The following is a 24,930-nucleotide window of genomic DNA, read 5'->3' as shown; positions in this document are numbered from 1 at the left end:
ACACTCTCACACACCTGAGTAAAAAAGTTAAAATTAAAATTCCAAAATGTTGACTAAGAACAACACATATGACACAAATAAATTATACGAAACATTGTGAGCATTTTTGTCTGAATGTTGAGAACGTTTGAGATACTGAATAAAACTATGTATTAAGAACATATTAAGAATTAGAAAGTAACGTTGCACACTCCGATCCATTAAACTTTGTAGGTTTGGAATTAATTAATGTTACGAGTAATATTTACTTTTAAAAATAAAATAACGTCTTCATGAAGCAAAATATCCTATCTACAATATTTAAAGCACTTTTCCACGCTATATTTTTTTCGTTAATTTTTATGACCCATAAGGTTTCATTTGTAAAATAAAACTTTGTACTTAAAAATCGCTATGCCAGCATACCAATACTCTTCCAATGTTCGTACTATTCCCTCGTCCTTGCACACTCACACATTATATTTATACATTTAATATACAAGGCGTATATTCAAATCACACACACGGAGGGAAAGTACCTTAAATACCGTAGGTAGAAAATTTTACTGAAAGAAGACTTCATTTCGTTTTTAAAAACAATTCAAACTGCATTCAAAGATTTTTAAATAATAGCCTCTCTGAACCGAGAATTGAACCCGCCAAATGTGAAAAACATCTGTAAGTGTACATATGTACTTCTCGAGTCTCAATCATAAGCATTGTTTTTTTCTAAATAACCTACCATCTTAAATAAAAGAAAGACTAAGAAATTTAATTAAAATTTCTTAGTCTTCCTTTCTGTAACGTACAAAATCTCACCCTTTTCATAATTTCGCTTACGTTGATTTATTTATGTTTCCATGGTGAATGTTTAAAATAATAAGTCTAAGTTCAGTTTGTAACTCCTGCACACTCTCATACTGGTTCCTGTAAACTATATCTTTACATTAATTAAATTTTTTTTTTTAATTGATATTCAATTATTTTTTGTGAAATTACTCCACTAGTTTGTTATAATTATTAATACAAATATCGAACACTGAGAAAAAATTCCTTCGATCCGGTCGGATTCGAACCGACGTCTTCTTGCATACCGTGCCAGACGCTATACCAACTAAGCCACGGAACGAACCAACGGACCTCACGAATTTTTCTATGTGCTTGCGTCGTGTCTTTGTACTTGGTCTTTCAACGACTTTTTAGTCGTAGCGCCATCTATGAGAAATCTATTGCAGATTTATCACCCAGTTAGTACCTTTACAGCTACCAGTCCTGGCGAGAGATGTCGCTATTCATTGTATTAATTAAATTTTTATTGAATTGATATTCAATTATTTTTTGTGAAATTACTCCACTACTTTGTTATAATTATTAATACAAAGATCGAACACTCAGAAAAAACACTCAGAAAACATTCCTTCGATCCGGTCTGATTCGAACCGACGTCTTCTTGCATACCGTGCCAGACGCTATACCAACTAAGCCACGGAACAAAATCGGTTTGATGGAAGAAAATAAGTCGGCTTTCGGCTTCACTCGGGCGATTTTTGAACCAATTACCCACCAAGAAGAGTATGTTGATGGGTAATTGGTTCAAAAACCGCATATTGGAAAAATACAAATTCAAGTTTGAATTTGTATTATTATTATATATTATATATTTATATGATATATTCTTCAATGTGCGGTGTATTTGCTTCTTGAAATTCCAATTTCTTCTTCACCTTCCTTTACTCAACTCTTCGAGTTCGCCTCAAAGTAAATCAAAATGTCGAGTTAATCATTGTTAACGTTTGTCATTTGGTATTGTGGCTGGGCGAAGCGACGGTTTATAAAAATCCAAATTATTTTCAAATTATCCACCAAACTTTTCAAAACAAATCGAGACGATGTTTCTCTATCGGGATATCGTTCGCGATACCACTAATTATATGTTTTTGTGTTTCCTAAAGTATGCTATCATTTAATCGAAATTATTTTCATACGCCATGGTAAGTAAATTCACACAACAATTGCAATGCAGGAAATCGAAAAAGAAATTTCAAATCCGATGAGGATATGAAAAATGCCTTTAAACAGCCAAGATTTTTATACCAGAGGCATCAATGAACTTCCATTTAATAAATAAAATAGTCGACAATATTGATCAATACTACTTGGATTAATTACTTATATTTTTCTTTTTTTTTAGTTCTCTGTATATGAAACGGCATTTTTAAGTAAGGAAGTACGGAAGTACGGTAAGGAGTAATGGATTATAGGTACTGTAGGATTTTGTGATTATAAAAACTTGTTACGCATTTAAAATTTATAATCAAAGGGATATAATAATATGTTTCTGCCATGAGTGGTCTTTAGTGAACGATTCTGGTGACAGTAGGCCCGCACAGCGTCTTTTTCACTACCAGCATTTTAATTCAAGGCCTTATTTAGAAGTCTAGATTAGTAAATTTCGTTCTAAAAAAAATTATTGCCCATGAATCGAAATCCGTATTATCTGATTATTACGATACCACTCCATTTTAGTACCTAGCGAGCTCTAAGCTAACCTGTCTCCGCCGCCAGCAGTAATGTAAGCATTACGGCGTTCCGGTTTCGAAGAGCAAGGGTGCTGGTGAAATTACAGGCATATGGGACTTATTAACTTACGTCTCAGGGCGACGGGCACAGTCGCAGTGCCCCTAATATCTTTGCGATTAAAAGCTCTGAGTGGCACCGCCACTGTCACGGATAGGCGTCTCGCTTACTACTAGGCGTATGACTTGTTCGTCCCGTCACTTAGTATTACATAAAAAAAATCTCGTTTTCCCTGTCATGCATTCACACATACAGATTACGAGCCCTGACCCCTGAGCCCTGACCTTAGGTGGGGTCGGGCTCGGCCTGCGGCGCGTGGTTCGATTGAGTTTACGGGTGTGCTCATGCTCTTCAGTGGCACAGCAGTTACTAGGTACTACAAGCGCTCGATGAGGAGGTCGATTCCCGATTTGGGCCAATTTAAGAAACGAACATTTCTAAGTTGGTTTCGGTCTGAGTATTCTGGGTTATCGTTCTTTTGGTATTCATAATACAGGAAATTCGGCAGTAGTTTGGCATTTTTCCCCCTAAATATTTCTCTTTGGCGTAGCTTTCAAGAAAATGGAATATAACAGAGAGACGGTTGAGATACAACAACGCTATAATAAGTATCTCATTTCCACTCTATCGGGAAGTACGCCTTACATTTTTACAATTGAGAGATCTTGTACTCGTAATCTATTACGCCTGCATATAATTACCTCCTTACGACAGCGCCCGTATGCTTCTGGCTTCGCCCTCCGTGGACCTCGGCGTACGGCCTCGGCACTTATGACTTTGTTTAAAAAAAAACAAAGAAATAGCTCTTTAATTTCGGCCATATTTAAAAATTGCAAAAATATATTTTGACCACTAATTTTTATCAAACAATTTAGAAATCTTTTCGTGCCAATTTTCAGTCCAAACAAAGCAAGTTTTTTCAAAAGCCATTTACATAAAAAATTACGGCCATGTCGAAAAACAAAACAAAATTTTTACCCCAAATTATGATTGAAGCTATGCCATTTTCAGTCGAATTACAAAATAGAGACACCGACATGTCCATGTTCAATCGAATTAGAGCAAATCTTTACTGCTGTTAAAAAAGTTTATATGACAGCCATATTGAAAAAAGACGAAAAATAAATTTTGACCGCAAAATACTATATTATATTGCGCCGCGAGATAGTTTGTATGAAATTTAGTAAGTACTATTGAAATGCATTAATTGGCACATGCCATTGGCAGCATTGGCAAATTATGCTCGCGCGCTAGGAATTAATTTTTTTTTATATAATTTATTTATCTTGGAGGTGTATCCTCCAACAGCTTATACAACATAATACAAATTGAAATAACAATAGTAAGCGAACAGTGCCCACTGGTAGAAGGTAAGTTACCTAATAATATTAATAATAATTATATAAATAATAACTAATAATATATACTGACTACACGGTCAGATAAAAAAATGAGTTGACAAAACAGCAAATGCGTCGTCGTGGTAGTATAAAACAGTATATAAGTAGATCATACTCTGTTAACCAATTTAAAAAGTATTAATATAATAATAATACACGCCAACAGAAAATTCATAAAAATACATTACGTCGGGGATAATGCAAATAAGCGTATGTAGTATTGGTAAAATGCGCGTGTCTGCATCAAACCAAACTTCACAAGAGAGGGATTTAACGTTATTGCTTTGTTATTTAAATGCCTACAACTTTCATTTTTGCTCAGTAAGTATTAATTTATGTTGTCTACGGACTGATAACAATAGATTCCCGTAAATCACGCTAATTTGGTTGCCACGAAATTTACGCGGATTAGATTTGGCGACTAAATTACTGAAATGGTGACTCATAATAAATGCTAGTTACGCATAATTGCGATATTCCTGACAATTTATCACATCAGGTACAGACAAAAAATTAACAATAAACAATATTTGCTAAATTACTTCGTCACTAAAAATGAAGAGACAGCAAGTTCTATACTGATGCATAACTTGTCTTGAATAATCTTATAATGGGTTGAAAATTTGTTAAAATTGTTATTGAAGCAAGAATTAATGATTGAACGATTTGCCTGGTTGTCAGTGCCTAATTTTACAACAACGATAATATAATTAATGTTTTTTTGTCCTTTAGCTCAAATTTGAGATCGCACAACGAACCCGACATATGGAGATCGTCGGTTTCAGCATTTCGTTAGTGGCTTTAACAATTTCTCTCATTATATTTTCACACTACAGGTGAGCGGTTAATATTTATTTGTGTCTTGTTTTGTGTTAGGATTTAAGTAATATTCACATTGACAGCAAGAACTTAATTTTTTTTTGTTTATTTTATTATCACATAATGTATATATGCGCCAGAATATTCTTAACAGCATTTCGGTGTAATTGTTTCAAATGCTGTTAAGGATATACTGTCAAAATATAACTGTACCGATATTATCAATTCAATTAAAGATTATTATTTCATAAATAGTCTTTATCATAGACACGCGAAAATTATTGTAATTCACAATCGAGTGACATACGTAACTATTTACCGAGTTCTTAGATTTTCGCGATTGTTATACATAGGACATGAAATTATTTCTCCGACTTTAAATCGCTATATGTATATATATATATATATGTTTTTCAACCGTGACCTTGGGACCTGTAAAGGGCCCGAAACGTTGGCTTGTTTGAAAAAACAAATATACGCGATTTAAATCCGGAAAAATAGTTTCATTTCATACCTATTTTTTTGTAAAAATAGTTAAGAAATTACAAAATAATTCTGAATGTTATCCACCTTTGTCGTGGCTTTCGCTCTTCGTTAACTTTATTTTGCTTTGACAAAGTAAAGTACAGTATTTTAATTAAAGACTCAGGTAATTTGTAGAACATTCTGTGCCTCGCTGTAAGTCTGTAAAGGTATAAATCGGTGCCAACCCATTGATTATTGTCACACATCACCCATTAAAAAGACAAATGTTGAGAGCACCACTATGTATTAAACTTTGCACCGACGACGCTCGGTATCGAGCAAGTCAGAGGCTATGGATAACGTTATGTAAGTTTGGTGTATTAGAGGATATAAGCTAAGAAACACCCTAGTACATCTTGTAAACAGATTCTTTTGTAACACTTAAATTAAAATTGAAAACAAACACCTATACACATATATACATTTATTTATATGTTTAACATTTGTAAATTGACAGACAAAAGTCCAAATCGCTACAAACAAAAAAACATCGAAAAAAAATTAATAAAATAAAATAACCATAATACATTTCACAGAACTGAACTTATAGGCACCATTTGTTCAAATATTTTCCTACATTCACTCATCAGACATCCAATCGTGCTATCAAATAAATCAATATGTGGTAGAACAGAATTGAGGAGGCACATCAACGAATTGTAAAAAGTCAATCATCTATCGACTTACTCCACGACTTACTCCAATCCAACGACTACAAACTCGGCGTGTCTATCGTACTGCTTCTGTGGCCGAACGGTTACCATGCTGCTCTGCCACGCAGAGTTCCGGGTTCGATTCATTTCATCATCATTCATCGATACATTTATTTCTCCCGTGGGTTACCTATCAGTAGTCCGAAATGATATTTTCCAGAAATAACGTTTGCTCGAATTTTCATAACCTGGAAAGTAATTTTGAAAGGATAAATATATTTTCTTTTAAACCTAACTTAACCTAACCTAACCGAATCTAATCATGTCTTTGCGATAAACATCCAACGTACTTGTATCCTGAAGGAACAATGGTTTCGTTTTACTTCGGTTTTCGGTATAATGAAAATTCGAGTTTGGGTGTAATTGGTGGTTGTGTATATGTATGTCCATGGCACCCGCTATACGGAGTTTCCCTAGTATGGGGCTTTAAAAAAATAGAGTCCAAAAGCAATAGGTCTGATATATGTGAGGATTTGGGTAGTCTACAGACTGTCATGTTTGCAGCATCAGATCAACGTTACCCTGTTATTGTAAGGTTACAATGTCACTGACACTGAATAATAAAGTCCACAATTAAACAAAAGAAACTATGTTCTTGTATAATAATGACGTGAATATAATTGCAAAATGTATTGGGACATAATTATACAAGACAATTATTGCCCAGGAAAAATAATTCAAAGAAATATCAAGAACTAAATAGGCTTAAAAATGTGGCGTCATCACTTTGACGGAAGGCAGGCAAGGAAATTTGGTTAAAGTTTTCTTAAACAAAATGAAACAGCACTGGGCTTCAAATTACGTTGGTAAAGTATCAAAAAACGAGTAGTATAAATCACAAAATTACATGTTTGTTGCGACAAAATTGATAGTATAGAATATCTGCAAAAAATTCAACTATAAATAGGATATTAAAATACAGAGAAGTCTTTCAAACCAACTTCAATTAAAAAATTTACCATTAATTCTTAACGAAAAATAGAAGAAATTGTAAAGATGGAACAACAAGCAATGAATAGTTTCATATACGGAAAACATACTTACAACTGAATATTATGTACGACATGTACGAATATACCAGTATTCATCCAATGATTTAGTACCGATTACCATCTAAGTAACTTATAATATGAGTTACAATATTAGTTATCGTTTTAAGCACATATATATTCTGAAATAAGTCATGTTGTACTATTACGACCATAATGCGTTTCAGTAAATTTATCGTGACATTATTGCAATACTAACCAATAAATAATACTGGCATGTTTTTTATTCCTTTTTTATACATGAAAATAGCATCCTCAAATATTAAAATATATTGTAATTTAAAGTAAAATTGTTGAAAAAAAAATATTCAAAGTTACTGTAAATGATACTAAAGTGATGTAAGTTGTGTAACCCACTTTAAATGTGGGTTACACAACTTTTGCGTTTATAGATTTATTTGATGTTCCTCCATGTTGATCCTGATGTATGCAGTCAATGTTTAATTTCACATTATTGTTTGTAGGTCTCTTCGCAACAACCGCACACGGATTCATAAAAGCTTATTCATGGCTATGGTAGTCCAGGTTCTAATTCGATTGACAGTATACATAGATCAAGAGCTCGTCAGAAGCGTAGAAGGAGATGAATCAAATTACGAAAACGCTACACTTCGCGGTATTGATAACATGGTGAGTAAATAGCTATAGCACTGTTCACACGCTGTCAATAATTTTGTATATTTAATAAAGCATTATAATTATCGAGGAAATTAGTTAAGTACTTGTGATCCGAACATTATTAGTACACCAAGAACCGTGCATATTACGTGACGACCTCTAGTACATCTAAGTCTTTAATGAGAACATGTAAGCCTGTGTATAATACGTACTTATGTTGTACCGTATAATGCGTACTTATGTTATGTTGTACGTGTACATATTCACCCGCAAATATTGTTTCTAACAGTGTGATAGTACAGCTTTGCCTGTTGTACATTCATTCATTATTATAAATGAATAAGTTAATCATTCCCTTGTATCGACACAGAATTTTGTTTAGCTAAAATATCTGTAGTGTCCGTGTATGTTCTTACTAAATCTGCAGAATTGAATGTAATTGAAAAGGATTCGGTACACTCTGAGATGAAATCGAAGTTCCAAAATATAAAAAACAACTGTCACTGTCAAAGTGACATTTCACATCATTAACCTTTTTTTCGGCTCGTTATTTAACTGGTTCCACTCTTCATATTACGAATAATAATTATGATGAAAAAAAAATCTTTTGGGTTAAATTACTTACAGCACTTTTTAGGGTTTTAGTGTCTTCAAATATTATTGATTGAGAAATTATGATATGAAGAAAAGAGAAGGGCCTGGGCCCTTGGAAAAGCTATTCCATACACGGCGCCAAAAACATAACTCAATTTTTTTTAGATTATGAACATAAAAACTCTGTTTAGTTTTGTGTTTGATGTCAGTAGCTAGCTAACATGTCATTGCCTATATTATTTAAGGCGAAAATAGGGTTGAATAATGTATTTCATGTATAGGTAAACTTAAAGCCTATCAGTTGTTTTTTTGGTATTGTTTAAAAACTATTATAAGGAAGTATAACTCATGCAAGACACGATGCATATTAAGCAAGAAGCACATTCGACAACAACAAGCACCTGAAACCGAATGACCAAAATCGCGACAATGCAGCTCGGCCTGGTGGGGTTGCAAGCCAATGACCTGACCCGATGTCCATCCCTATCGATCAAAAACTGACTTTTTATTTTTGTTATTACCTAATTGTAATTAAAACTATTTAGTAATAAATCAACTTAGTATCTTTTGTTATTATTCTTAATAAAACATAAAAGTAATAGTGTTACATCAATAAAATATTGTTCATTGCGCTTAGATTTAAAAGTATTTGTACAAAAATTAATAACTGAATAAATGAAAAGGGCAGCCAAAGGTTTTTGCATCCCCAATAGGATTAAACATCTTTAACCTGGAATCAATTTTTTAAACTTATCTTACTAAATACGTTGTTTTAAATATAAGGTTTTATAATATTTTGTTTGTAATGCACGCAATTTAAAAACAATATAAAACAACTTGCATTAATTTTTAGACCTTTTTAATTTAACACTAAGTCATTTTTAGTTTTTTGTAATGGCATCACCTTTGTTTACATTTTGGGACTTCGATTTAATCTCAGAGTATACATAATATGTCATTGCAAGATAGAATGAGACGTTATTTGTTGAAAAATAGTTTCTGTAGTTCAGCGCTTAAGGCGTAGTTTCGCGAAATTAGGTAAATTCCTATTGAAACTTTGAATACATTGACCTAATTTTTTTAATCTCCTTTTTTACCAACATACTAAAAAGCTATATTCACCGTAATCCGATATACAGCACTTGATAACTATATTGTTTTGCATCAAAAAGAAAAAAAGAGAAAAATATTTTTTTTATTATCCTATGCAATGCAGCCAATGAAGCAATTTTGTAGGGAAAGTGTTTTTTTTTAATTACATCTCTTTTCTTAGAGAGTTTTCATTTTGTCCTGTGATTAAAAGATCTTTGAACTGTTACTGCTTCAACATATTACGTTACACTGCTACAATATGGAACTCCTCCAAAGAAAGTTTTCACCTCGCTTTAGGGTCGTGAATGTTCTAGTCATGTCTAAGAAATCACAAGTAGATATTGAAATATAACAAGATTCTTACCGAGTTCACGTCGCCTATTGCTTTTTAAGAGGCAAAAGTTTGACGAAACTTGGACCTCAGGGCACTTCGATGCTTCTGGTAGCTGAAATCAACGGTTACGTAAGACCCTTGACGTATATTTGTGTTCCAGCAACTGAATTGCGAAATCTATGCCAAGTTTCTATCGTTTCGCTTTGCGACAGACATCTAATTTGCTTTTGCGAAATTTGAAATTTCTAACTGTTTATTTGGTTTTTGATCCACGTTCTACTAATACTAATTAAACAAATATTAAAACAAGAGGAACTTTAAGCCTTTAAATTACGTTAGATTTTGAACATGTAACGGAAATGTTAATAATTATTGTTCATAATTATATTTAACTGTGTACATGAAAAATGTTTTGTGTATGTACCTACTTCTAAAATATTTCTTAAATAGAAAACAAATTATTCATGAAATGGTTATGATTTTTTTGCCAAATTCAATCTACATACGTTATCTTCTCTCTTCTCAAGAAAACAAATACATGACAGTGCGTTTCCCAGGTGCTTTCTGTGCAGTTACCGCCTGCTGCATACTGACAAAATTCAATGATTTACATTGATAATTTTATATTCAATGATAATTTTATATTAATAATAATAGTAATAATAATAATGCACACACTCAACATATTATCATTGAATCAGCATATTAATATTGAACTAGTATAAGCACTACGGCATTAAGAAAAGTAGTAAAATTTTTGTTTGCGGTACTATAAAAGTACCGTCTATGAACGGGTTAATAACGCAACCGCTATAGGCTCAAATGTGTTTCTTGGTCCGAATAGAACCACTTATTTTCCCGTGGGCTGTTCTGAATTAAATTTAGTGTTGTTGTTGAAATGTTTGTAATGATCGGAAAGACTTTTGGACACAAAGTAGTAGAAATAGTTGTTTAAAAGACAAGACTGAGCTGAAGATGTGGAATATCAATGCCACCACGCTGGTTTTTTTACGCGGTTACCCTGTTCACTTACCTAAATAAATAGGATAATTGTAGTTGCCTAACTATATTAACACCCATTAGCCAGACACCATATTGTAATTACATCCCACATTTCATCAAGTAATTAGGTTCACCGTCACACGTAACACGGTTTCCGCTCAAGTTTGTTTTACGAGAAGCATAAAATATATGAGAAGGTAGAGTAATATAAAATTTTAGGCTTATATCGAGTTAAGAACTCGAAATTTTTGCGATTGTTACTCATAGGAAACGAACTGTTTTTTTACATTGAGACGTTTCTGACTGGTCAATCAGGTCCGAAACGTTGGTTTGTTTGAAAAAACAAATAACACTATTTAGATGCGGAAAAAATATTTTCAATTCCTAAGGAAGACTTCTTTCAGATAAGACTTTTAATAAAATATACTCTTCTCACGTTTCCGTTATATGAAATAGTACCATGACATATATTAAATGTAAAACTTATGTGCATGAATTTATGCATTAAGGAAATTCTGTACGAAGGTTATATTATTATCAGACTGAAATTTCAATACGCTGTAACATGTAAAGTGCACGCTTCTGTAAAATCAGATTTCATGTCATTTAAAGCCGACCTTAGAGGGTCAGGCAAATCTTCTATTTGTATGTGTATACGGGTCTGAGTTTCGTAGGTTCCGAAAACAGACCAGTTATTACTTTTGAAAACTCTGATATTTGAATTGGTTCTTGTGTTAAATTATTATTTATAATATATTTGCAGCCCTACGTTTGCGAATCGTCATACGTCATGTTGGAGTACGCAATTTCGGTTATGTTCATGTGGATGTTTATCGAGGGTTTGTACTTACACAACCTGGTGACAGCTAATGCACTAAGAGAGAGGATATCCCATCTATTTTACTACGCCACAGGGTGGGGATTGCCTCTCATTGTCACAGCTGTATGGGCCACGATGACTGCCTTGCATTATTCTGAGGAAACAATCAAAAGGTAAGTCACTTTTTTATGGATAAACTAAATGCGCATTTAACCTCCATCTTTGTATTTGACTCTTGCACGTGCCGTATTTTTACGTACTTATTATATATAGTAAGTTAAAAGAATAGAAAAAATGAATAAAAGTAATCGGTAAAAAAATCAACTAAAATTCTTATTCATTTAAGTATAGTTATTTTTTTTCAATATCACTTGTTTTACAGTGAAATTATAATTAAAATCTTTGGTTATCACATTCGCGCGAGCTACGCACCTACTGTGCCACCCTAAACGTTAGTAAATGATGTAAAACAACGTACCAAAGTCGTTCAAATTCTTTTATTTCATCGAATGAACTTTACAGAACGCTATTTAGTCATACAATATCTTATTAGAGACGTCATTGCTTTACAACATATCAAAATATTGAATCTCTAGCGACATGCAGTATTGAAACTTGACAGGATAAGTAAGCGCTACTCACACATTTATAGACGTCAACGTTTATTGACATCAATGTCATTATTTGTTACATTCATTCAATAGCCTGTAGACGAATCGTTTATAAACGTTTGTTTGCATTAATGTATGAGAAGCATGTCAGCCACAGCGCATCAATTAGCAAAAGCACGATGCTCTCGCGAGTGTGTTAATCGGCGCCTTCTGATGTCCTTTACGTTTCTCGTATAATTGTGGCATATTTTAAATCACATTAACGCATTTGTCGTCAAGATTCTGGCTCGAGTATGATATGTGGATAGCTGTTTTTCATTATTTATTCAATCAGTTTCAACATGAGGTACTTCAAAAAAAGTTTGTTATTTAAAACTTAAATGCTGTTTGCACAAAGTACAGCACTTATTTAACGGCGCGAGGTTAAACAAGTTTAATTGATAACGATCTGAAAGTTATTTCACAATCCTACATTCGAGTACACAAAATTGTAAAAGGTGTTAAGCATAGAATAAATAAACAATATTGAGGCACAAATTTCGCGGCATCGTACTATATTTATTTAGTAAACTATCAAAGCTTTTGTAATAAACAACTGTCTCTAGTAATAAATACAATTAGAGTTTTATGTTACCAAGGGACGGGACGAATACATCGTGCGCCTTGTGGTAAGCGACACGCCTGTCCATAGCAGTTGCAGTGCCACTCAGAGCTATTAATCGCAAAGATCTGAGGGCACTACCACTGCGCTCGTTAACCTGAGACTACAGCTTGGCGGCAGAAATACGTAAGGTGGCAGTACTTCTCTGTACGAACTCTTTCACAACGAGCGCTGCTGTTCCTCTCTTCTGTCTGCCATTTGTGACATCAGATCAGCTCCCGCTCACCAAAACATTTTATATTCATCGGAATTACATCTAAGTGCCAAATTTTATTGAAATCAGTGAAACACAATAAACCAGATTAATCGTCAAATTTACCATCGTTAAAACATACAATTTTTCGGACCGCTATGCGGTACCCCTTTTCCAACAAAAAACATTCATTGAAATCGGTTTACAAAAGTCGGAGTAATCACTTACATACACACACACAAAAAATACAGTCGAATTGAAAAGTTCTTCCTTTTTGAACTCGGTTAATAAATTACCTACTACAATATAATATACTCCCGGTTGTTAATGTTGATCTTATTTAACGAAAACGTTTTTGACGATAAGTCTATTGGAATACCTATTGAATTTCTTGCCATTGCAATTTAAAATGGTTTTGTAATGTAGATGAGAGAGCTAATGCACGAAAATTATAATATTGTATTAAAATCATTTCGCACCCCTCATGTTTTTATACTCTTCAAGTTTTCATTTTGTTTTATTGCTTGAGAAGGAAACAACCGTTCTACCTTCAGGATTACTTTACAGTAGCTCTGACTGATAGGTATAAAGAACTCATTTAGGGTATTAAAAAAAAACAAGCAATGGATTCAAAACTTCGGTTCGGAGATTTGTAGAACTCCGACGATATTTATATTTCGCTGATTATCTCAAATTGTAGAAGGAGATGTAACAGATTTTCTAGGAACGAATCGCCATGTGTTTGTTATATACAATTTGTTTCCATAAAACATCTCAAGTGACATTGCACAACAAGGTCGTATACAATGAGATAAAACGTCGTTCTCGCTTGTAACGAGATGTTCAACAATGCAATTTTTATGAGACTGCATGTCCCTTTCAGCCACCGGATAATAAATGTGAAAGGACCTACTTTTTTTAAAATTATTGCTGGCCATGGAAACAAAGTCCTTCAGCCGAAAACATAAACGTTTAATTATATTTCTGTAAATATGGCCACCACAAAGAGAATAGGCAATTTGAGGCGGCGTGCTTGGATTGACTCGGGATTCCTTAGAACGGGCCGATACGGGTATTTTAGTTCGAGATTCGTATAATTTCGCGTTTTAATCTTCGATTAAGGCACAATAGCACTATCCTATTCCACTTTAAACTAGATTTCACATTGAAAGTCAAAATAAAAACGACACTTTTCCCTCCAAAAGGCCCAGAGCGAATCCCGAAAGGACCTACCTCTGAACAGTGTGCCCATACGTTTATATTATTTGTATTATTCAAGGTGTTCACATTAGATTTCCTATTATTACTTTTTCCATACAATGTTTAATAGTTACTAGTTTCAACATTTCTTCAAGTTGTACTTCAAATACGTTTCCCTATCTACTTACTATTAGACCGATGTGTTGCTATTACTACATATCATCACGCCTGTCTCCCACCGGTGTAGCCAGAGACCATGGATTTCCACCTGCTACGCTCCTGACAAACTAGTGATGAAAGTGACTCAGTCTTTTAAGACCTATTAAAGAAACTCGACAAATTTTTACGCCTCGCGACTAGAATAGTCTTTTAATCCTTAAATCTTGAGTCATTGGACTAAAACTGAAGAATAATTTGAGTCGAAGTCTTTTAACCCCAGGAATTAAAATCTACGTAGTTACTTAAAAGGTTTATAGGACTAAAAGCATTGGCAGCTAATAGTCCCGGGTCAGTCTCGATATATTATTATTACATATATTAAAATATTTTTATTCAATTAATCAGTCAAGAACTTATGAACAAGTTATTGTAACATCTACCTTTGTCCACTCACACATTATATAGGGGAATATTTTTACAGTTTGGGGTAGTGTTTATTGAGGATTAATTAAGGTCATTCAATTGGAATTCACTGGAACCGTTCATCGAGTAGTTTCTATGTAAAAAAAGTTAACAGTATATTTTAGTATATACTAAATCTATGGTTACGAGTCATGTAAGACACGTGTCTTTGGTTACGGTCATTCAAGTATTCCTATATTACAAATTTAATGTATGTTATACACATACAAAAAGGTTGAATACAACACACATGATTATATGCAACATACTACTTCATTTTTCTTTATAAGCGTCGGCTTCAATAAGATATAAAAGAGAAATAACTAAATTGCATATTAGCAGCTAGTGCTGTTTTTCAATATCATGCATGAATAAGGTGTGAATCTTTTTAAAAGTAACTCGAGTCGTCGAATCTGTTAAGGCCCATTTAGATGGAGAGAGTTTCTTGTCTCGAAGTTGCGATTATCGAAAGAACATAAAAAACTTTCCTCGTCTAAACATACGCGATTATCTTCCACGTGAGCGACACTCGCCTCGAATTTGGATATTGTACTCCTTCGTGTAAACAGAACTTGAAAACAAAAATTGTGTTTCGAGTTTTTGGGCCAGTCAGTCGCTACCATGAGTGCAGTGCGCAAGGAGTGCGCAGTGTTAAATAGAAAAAAAGTTGGGTTAAAAATGTTATAAAATTAAAAAAATATATTAAATATTATAAAAAATGTATTTAGAGCAACTTAATATTATTAGCAGTTCCGAATTTGAATGATTTTTGCAACATTTTGATATATCCACAGTCACTACCGCAGTAATCACTGAACTCGAATGGCAGGGAGCCTACTATGAGCTCTTAGAGCAATCGTATTTAACGTACTATTTCAACAATCAGTTTTTTTATAAACATTTTTATTTATTTATTTATTTTCTTAATGAATGGCTTGTGAGACTACTTAGTCTCAATTCTGCCAGTGTCCGTTTTCTAGTTTCATAAACGTTATGGAGGGTGTGTTAGAATTTTGTTCGGTGACTCAGAGGTAGAATCGAAGAGATTTTTGCACAAATTGAATTCTAGAACAAAATAGACAAGTCGTTAGAAACATGTATAATATGTTAAATATAGTGTTAGTGCAACATTTTTATTCCGTATTTAATATTTTTATATGTTGACATTGATTGACAGATTGTTGCCCTTTTACCTTAGACTCTATTCTTTTACTTTTTTCCATCCTCTAAGTCCTCTACAATCTATTCTTCCATAGATTATTCTATAAATTACTCTTCCTTTGATATGCAATCTTAACAGTAGAAGCGTTCCCGCTCCTGACTGCTCTCATTTTGGCTCTTCATTTCAAATTCAAAATTGGCGATTCGAATTTCGATGCTCTCTCTCGCTCTACCAAATGCTCGTGATTCTTGTACTGACCTTGGATGCATCTGGTCTTCACCAGACCTAGTAAATACACGAAGTCTCACCTTTTCGAAACCCTACACCTGGCCTTACTCCTACTGCGCTTACGCGTCTGGCTGATGACCAGTTCCTCGATTGCCTCACGCTAAACCTCGTCTTCACGTTACGCTCCTCCTACCTGGACTGTGTTCCTCACTTCACTAAGTGAGTTTGGAGCGGCAGGAGTGACTGAAGCCGACGCTCAAGATGAAATAGAACTCCACCTCCGATTACAAAGTGATAAAATCCACTGCTGCACTACAGCCGCTGTCTAAAGCACTATGCTTTCTCCAACAATACGAAGCAAAGACTAAAAAATAATAATTAAAGTTAAAAGTACTATTTGGCATGTTAAGATGATTGCTGAAAGAAAACGGTTATTGTTTTTCCAGGATTATTGATTGTATATAAAAAAATATTCAATCCAAAAATGACCACCAAGCCACTTTATTTTTTTAACCTACGTACTATTACTAACTAACTACATACCCAAAATGAGGTACAGATATCGTTGCCAACTCTTAAAACTGAAAAGTCAGATAGACTAACCAGTTTAGTCGGACATTTGGGTAAAAAATCCGGACACCCTAAATTTTTTAAGGATTTTGCATCGTCGTTTTAATGCAATAGTTTTTTGAAATGTAAAACTAGGCTTTTATGATTATTTATTACAAAATCTTCATAAATTCTGATTAAATGACAATATTATTAAATAAATCAGTCATCTATTATTGCAATGGCTGCCCATCGATCAAATGAAACAAAATAAAACTGTCAAATTCGACTCATCCGTAGAACAAATACCTATGTGCAAGATGCTGCTTATTCTCGCGACATTGTACATTTCGTTTGTTGTTCTTGACTGCGGATATCCACACTCAAGATCGACTGTTGTTCGATTTTATATTTCCGAAACGAAATAATAAATACATAAAAAATCTGAAAACACCTTTATATAGGCCTGTTGAATAACGAGATTATGTTTTAACCTCTTTTCGTTGTATAATCACATCGCACTTTGTTCTTCGGATATGAGTCGAAATATACAAAACCTAACGAAACGCGGACAAACCAGACACCGTCTAATTAAACCGAAAAGACTTACTACGTCCGGCTTTATCTGGACGCCTGGCAATGTTAGGAGTATCTCTATAATTAAACGCAAAAACCGTAGTTAATACCACAGGCAATTAGTTTTGTTTTTTCAATTTAACACAGTTCAAACGCTGATGCCATGCCAATGGGCAAGTTAGTTGGCTTCATAACAGTTTTTCTTAATTCTGTTTAATTTATAGTAGATAGATTTAATTTTAAAAGTTACTTATACACAATTACAATAATTATACATATATGATACATCTAGTATCATTTCCTTGCATTAATTAGGTAGAGGTCTATTTAAACCATAGCGGTACAAATGTGTAAACATAAATTGTTTACAGGCATTTAAAAGCTAATAATTTTGATTACTTAAATGTTTGATCCCAACACTCGTAATAGTTTTTTTAATTTTCTGTTTAAGTAAAAACGATATATTAATGGAAAAAAAGGAAATATAGATAGAAGAGGTCATGAAATTTCGACCAAACGTTATTTCTGGAAAATGTCATTTCGGGCTGCTGATAGGTAACCGTGCAAAATACATACTTGCAATTTCGTGTGAGATTGTTGTTTTTATTTTCTTTAGACTAAACGTTTGAGTATCGAATAAAGCAATTATAAAATTAATTGGGAAATAATTCTGAGAAGTGTTGTGAGTGGAAAAAAATCCGAATGTTCAAAAAACTTACGGTAAAAGCTTTTGCACGTTTATTCGGTCGAGGTGGACCTTGACGATAATGTAATATTCCGTTGCTGTCGCTTTTTAGCATTTGTACCTATAATTTTATGTATATTGCAGTTGCTGGTATGGTTACAACTTTTCACCCTTGTACTGGATTGTCCAAGCCCCCCGCCTGGCAGTCATAATGGTAAGTACATGATAATATGTTATTAATGTCACATTATTACAATTTATAATACAACGTCAAGGGATAATACGATCGATATTAACATAAACAATAATAATTAATATAAAAGAAAATATTATAAGGTTTTATTTTTATTTATATTACTAATATTTTTATTAAATTTTCTTATTATATTATAAAACTTACATGCTAACAGTTATGTAATACAATTAGTAAGCTTATGCGAATACTGTAGAGTTATAAGTAATTAAAATCTTGAAACACATAGTTAATTTTACAAATTTATACGAGCGTTTTGATACTAAAATATGTTCGAGCATTAAAAAAAATTAACCCTTTTTTTCTTCTTAACGAAACAATAAATAAAAGAGCAAGTACATCCAAATAGCAATATGTGTAGCAAAGTCTTGGGGGCACAGGCGAGCTGTCACAAACTATCTTGTTATGCGCGATATGTAGATATCATAAGCGATACTCGCGATGCCACAGCGCGGTAGAGATTTGATTCGACTCACTCATACTCACTCCGCTGGCTCAGCGACGTGGGTCTTGGCTTCCGATACGAGTTGGCGCCAGCACGATCTGTCTTGTGCGATCTCCTCCCAGTTCTCTACGTGCAGAGCGCGAAGGACTTTCTCCATTTCGTCCCTCCATCATCGGTATTTGAGCCGACCAAACGATAGTTGGCCTCTAGGGCGCCTCCCGTAGGCCCTTTTCACCGCCCTACTAGCGGGTATCGTAGAATGTAGGTATAGGAAACTACACTTTTCCGTTAGACTATATAGTTATATACTTACAAAATTAAACGGGTTAAAAAGTTGTACAAATTGCTTTTATAAAAAGTTTTATCTACTCTTCCATGTTGTTTAATGAACATCAAACCACAAAAACGTTTCTCGAATAAATTCTAAATACGCTCTCGCTCCATGGCTAGTAGACATAGCCACCAATTTGTCAATTAACTAACGCCCTCGTTTATTTTGATTTCAGATTAATATGGTTTTCCTTTTGAATATAATGCGAGTGTTAATCGTGAAGTTGCGCAAGAGTCAAAGCAGCGAAGTCGAAAAAGTTAGGTAAGTAACTACACAGTGTATAACAGAAAAGGGCAGTGGAAATTCAATTACTCCATTCAAGTCTAAGTACGTTAATTTAATTTATTAAAAGTACGATAATTTGTAGTTATCGATATTTAGATTAAGCACAGTACATATCACTAACCTCGTAGCATAGCTTAACGTAAACACTTATTTTGAATTTAGTAGACGATGTCAAGAGTTTTTTTAATGGTTGAGTATTTTAGAATAATAAACATATTTAAGCCATAAGTTGGTATACCATTAGTATATTCCAATCAATTTTAATAAACTATGTAAACAAACATGTTTATTATAAAATTTTTAGAAATCGATTAATAACTGATTTTATTATTTAACTGTTAATAGTTATTTTGATGTATTACGCTAGCAACGATCGAAACGTTTTTCATGTTCTAGGTTAAGAACACCGTCAATTTTACAATTCAAATTAAAGTCTAAATCGCTTACGTTAAAAATGGTCTAAAGTTCACACTATCAAGCTAGATAATGTTCTTGACTTTACTCCGCTTTCTACCAGTTATCTCCACGATGGTCAATATGCGGAGTTTAGTACAACCCGTAGAGATTATAATTTTCTAAACTTCACTCTTAAAGTACCTTCATCCAGTATTCTTAAACTGTAATCAGCATCCAATTGCTTTTTTTTCTTTTCTGACTATATACAATCCACAATATTTTATTCCAACTAAATACTAAGCAAAGTCTTATTCGGACTAACGTAAAAACCCTCTCATAAATACCGCTAAATTGTGTCAATAACCGACAATTTGTCCCATCATTATTGCACTGAGTTTCCAACCCTGACGTTGGCGGAATCTTGCGTAAAATACGGAGCTATGTCCACACAAAATTTGACTGGAGTAAAACTAAATACATGGAAATTAATTCAATCTTATCGTTTTAGCAATTTTAAGTAAGAAGTTAATTAATAATTAAATGGAAATAACATGCAAAATCATGTTGTTTGACTATGATTTTGAGAATATGTTTCAATCCGGGCTGTGTTTTGCGGTGATTTTTTCAGATATTTCAGACATTCAGATATTTGCTTTCAATATTTTCTACCGTAAAGTGTACAATAATATTACGTCATGATAAATGACGTCTTTCCATCGCACACAGGAAAGCAGTACGTGCGGCTCTTGTACTACTCCCTCTACTGGGGATCACCAACATCCTAAACATGATCGAAGCGCCTCTCGACGGAACAGTGTGGGAATTCGGCTTATGGAGCTACAGCACCCACTTCCTGCGCTCGTTTCAGGGATTTTTTATAGCACTCATCTATTGTTTTCTCAACGGTGAGGTGAGTGGTTAACTGACTAGTCTGTTTTAAGAATGTTTGCTTTGACATGAGCCCAAAAGGACAATAATATATTTAAGCTTGGGTGACTTTACTTAGTTTCCGTATTACTTTTATTTATTTATGAATTTATTTAAAAATAAGATCGATGTAGTTTAAAACGCTACTGATTATGAATACTTTTTAGTAAAACGACTCTACATATGCGAACATCGATATATTTGTATTATTTTTAGTATAGCAGTTTGTTTTGTTTTCTCAATCTATTGGCTGGTTTTAACTACATCCACAAACCGAGATGAAATAAATGCAGCATAGTGTGTATGTAGGTTGAGGGTGTCTTATGAAAAGAGCTTTTTTCGTCTACTTCTATTATTTTTTAAATTTAGAATTAGATTTCGGTACATAGACTGTTTGTTGACCTTTTTATTTACAAAGAGACGTGTCGTGCCAAACATTTACCATAGTCATTGTCAAGCTACGAAAGTCTTTGGTACTTTGAAATAAAGCATGTAAACATGTGAGGTCATTATAAGTAGACATCACAATCATAATGAACCCATTTATACTTTCCACTGCTGGGCACGGGTCTTCTTTCAGGCGTCGGTTTAGGCCATAGTTCATAAAGCTGGAGAAGACACATCACATGTTTTTTCGTTACCGAAAGCTCATGGTAAACTTAAAATTAAATTTCGCACATGCATTCCGAAAAACTCAAAAGCGCGCGTATTCGAACCCGCGATCTCTGCTTGAGAGGCGGCAGTACACGGTTATATACAATTGAGTAGGTACTGATTAATAATAACAAACAATGAGATGGGTTTCTTTCTAGAACTGTTTTATGAAACAATTGAGAAATTCTTGCAATCCTTTAAAGCAAAGTACCTACTCAGACAGATTAATAGCTCGATGCGATGCGAACGTTTCAGGTGAATTTCTTTGTAAAATACTTCGAAACCTTCATTTTAGTGTTTGTTTTCTTCCTTCCATCCAGTGATTGAAACTATATTGATATTAACTCTTATTTACTTACTAAATGTTCAAATGCCGCGCATTTCCATTTATTCTTATTTTGTAAACATTTGTGTCATTTAAATGCTATTCAATATAAAAAGCGATTTAAAAAAAACATGTTTTTTAATAAGTACAGTGATTTCGCCTGGCCTTTTGTCCACTTCAAGACGGGTCCTTTGCGCCATAATGTAAAAAATAAGGCTGACTTCTCAAATCTCGAGGACTCGTAACGGGGACTCCGCAAGTCACCACCTTACGTATACTTTGATGCTGCCCAAGGAGCACATCTATATCTAAATAAAATATATATTCTAATGTAATTTAATTCCATTGTCTATATTAGGAAATAAATATTGAAAATGGCTACAACTTTATTAGTAGATCACATGAGTAGTGTTAATGGCTATAGGTAGTGTTAGGAGTGATTATTATCTAGAATGTTACAAGACCATTTCCAGAGCAGGATTTACTATTGTCTACTCTATTCTATTCCATTTCCTTAATGGCGGACACTAGGCATGGGCCAGTGTCAGTTTCGATTGTATGCTCCATCCAACCATTTAACTTTTGATAGCTCGAATTGTAATCAATTAGTGATGTCCTAATGCGTTTCCGATTCGATTTTTTATAACAATCGATTTTATTTATGAAGAAGTTTTAATCGTGAATGGCTCACATTCACGATTAAAACTTCAAAAAAGAAGATACCGGTAGCTAATTGTACTGCTCCGTATTATTTAAATGATTTATATTATATTGACCAATAACTAATTGACGTATTTAAATTACTAAATACTAAGGGTAATAAATAATATAAAATTGTGACATAAAAAGTGTAGATAATGGCTTCTACAAAAGCTAAACTTATGGAGAATTGTTCTGACGAAAGGTTAGTGGACGTTCTTGTAAATATGAAAAAGATAATTGTGGAAATGAAAGACAAAATAGACAGGACATATGATATAATTGAAAACCAACAACGAATTTTTAGCCGTGGGGCGACGGCTTAAGAATACATTGTCGCGTCCCCATACATGCCCGTGGGGGTCGTAAGAGGCGACCGAGGGCGTCACAAGTGTCCATCTGCTTAGCGTTGTGGTAGGCTTTGTGCCGACTGGATAGCGACCACAGTACACACGGCGGAAAACCCTCCACAGTGAAACGCTTTTGCGAATCGCGTTCAGGGATCAGTTGGTGTACATCCAGTGCACGTGGAGTTTTCGGCGCGGTATCTGGGAGGACTGAGGCGGATATTCGCCATGTCACTTGTTGAGGGATATCTAGTTGACCTGCCGCCCAGGGAGACCCGTAGAAATGGTTGTCCGCTGGCCTCCCGCGGTACAGTACAGGGGCTCAATAGGGACTAACTACCCCTAGAGGCTGCCCCACCATGACGCGCATAATCTTGGGGTAGGTCGTCGTGCCGGTTAGTGACCGGAATATGGGGTCCCGGCGGCATATCCCGGGGGGGTACGGGGGCCCTTCCGTTCGGCGGGTCAGCCGGCTATCCTTCAAAAGATCAATGGCATGTATTGCAGTTCCCCTCGTTTTTCTTCTTCGGTGCGGTGCCGAAAGCTTCAACTCTTCACACTACCGTCCTTCTTACCCACCATGACAGCGCAACATAAGAATGCAGATCGTTCAGCGGTGCCTAATGGGGACCACCGCGTTTATTATTGAGTTCGCTAACATCCGCGGACTCCACTCCAACCTCAAAGCTGTCCACCATCACCTCCAGACAGCCCGGCCTGCCCTGCTTTTCCTGACGGAGACGCAGATCCGCCGTCCGAATGATATGAGTTACTTGAACTACCCCGGCTACTCGCTTGAGGAAAACTTTCAGGCCAAAGCCGGGGTATGTGTATATATTCGTTTGGATGTGTGCTGTCGCCGTCTGCGCTGCCTGGAGGACCCCTCCTTTTCCACTATGTGGGTGCTCGTAGAATCTAGTTGTTCAGCTAGAGTCTTCGCGTGCTTATATAGATCCCACAGCGGGGATGCGGAGACAACTAGGCTCTTTGACCAACTGAGCCATGCGACTCTTGACGCGCAGGCGCAGTTCCCATCTGCGGAGATGGTCGTGTTGGGGGACTTTAATGCTCACCATGAATCATGGTTGAGTTCCCTCAAGACTGACCATGCAGGAAGAACTGCCCACGCTTTCGCTCTCACCCACTAACCCAGCTCACCCGGGTTCCAGACACATCGGATCATGCACCCTCTTTGCTTGACCTTCTGCTCGCGAGTCACCCCACCTACTATACAGTATCAGTCAGCGCCCCCCTGGGAAGTTCTGATCACTGTTTGGTTGGGTGTAAGGTTTCCCAAATGCCTCCAACTAAGCTGAAGGAGGTCACTCGTCGCATTTGGCACTACTCGTCGGCGGATTGGGATGGTATGCGCGACTACTTTGCGTCCATCCCTTGGTTGCAGCACTGCTTTGCAGGAAAGGATGCCTCAGCAGCTACCGATGCTGTTATCGATGAGATTGGAACGGCTATGGATTACTACATACCGTCTTCCAGTGTCATCGCCAATTGCAGAGGACGCCCTTTGTTCAATCGCGAATGCATGGACGCTGTTAGTGAGAAACAGGCTGCATATCGTGGTTGGATTAAGGGTCGTGTAACAAAGGATCCCAACCTTGCGTCCCTTAAAGCAGCCTATAACAAAGCAACCAAGTTTTGCAAGAGGGCTTACATAAGAGCGGATGCCCAGCGCGTTTCACGGATTGGCCAGAAGCTGGTAGCCCATCCCACCGGTAGCCGTGCCTACTGGAGCCTGGCCAAAGCCGTGCAGTCCAATTTTTGTCGTTCGTCGCTGCCGCCTTTGAGGTATCCCAATGGATTTTTGGCCTATGGCCCCGAAGAGAAAGCCAATTTATTGGCCGACCTTTTTGGGGCTAACTCGCTCATTCACGACCAAGATGCGCAACCGCTGTCAATTCCCCACTGCGGAGTCACAATGCCTGATATAGTTATCAGACAATGTCATGTCCGCAAGGAATTGCATACTCTTGACGTGCGGAAGGCCTATGGTCCGGATGGAATACCTCCTATCGTCCTTAAAAGGTGTGCGTCGGAGTTGTCTCCCGTACTAACGCGCTTATACCGCCTCTCATACCAATCTGGTAACGTGCCCCTAGCTTGGAGGGAGGCCAACGTGCAACCTATCCCCAAGAAAGGAGATCGGTCTGATCCGACAAACTATCGCCCAATAGCTGTCACTTCAGTGCTCGGCAAAGTGATGGAGCGGATTCTAAATATCCAGATAATCCGGCACCTGGAACGT

At 35.5% G+C, this 24,930-nt stretch overlaps 1 protein-coding gene across 1 annotated transcript in view; it reads left to right on the top strand.

Annotated features, from left to right (window-relative positions):
• The window catches only part of LOC113225570 (PDF receptor-like), a 41,590-nt gene that overhangs the window by 3,692 nt on the left and 12,968 nt on the right, over positions 1-24,930 (top strand). Inside the window, exons 3-8 of the mRNA XM_026457902.1 lie at positions 4,689-4,792; positions 7,527-7,692; positions 11,466-11,695; positions 18,153-18,222; positions 19,213-19,298; positions 20,445-20,628. Coding sequence (XP_026313687.1) covers positions 4,689-4,792; positions 7,527-7,692; positions 11,466-11,695; positions 18,153-18,222; positions 19,213-19,298; positions 20,445-20,628 — 840 coding nt within the window. The remainder of the gene's footprint in view (positions 1-4,688; positions 4,793-7,526; positions 7,693-11,465; positions 11,696-18,152; positions 18,223-19,212; positions 19,299-20,444; positions 20,629-24,930) is intronic.

This window comes from Hyposmocoma kahamanoa, unplaced genomic scaffold (genome assembly GCF_003589595.1).
Source record: "Hyposmocoma kahamanoa isolate Upper Pololo Valley unplaced genomic scaffold, ASM358959v1 100021, whole genome shotgun sequence".
Taxonomy (NCBI): Eukaryota; Metazoa; Arthropoda; class Insecta; order Lepidoptera; family Cosmopterigidae; genus Hyposmocoma; species Hyposmocoma kahamanoa.
The sequence above is the reverse complement of the archived record's forward strand: the minus strand, read 5'-3'. Positions and strand labels throughout refer to the sequence as shown.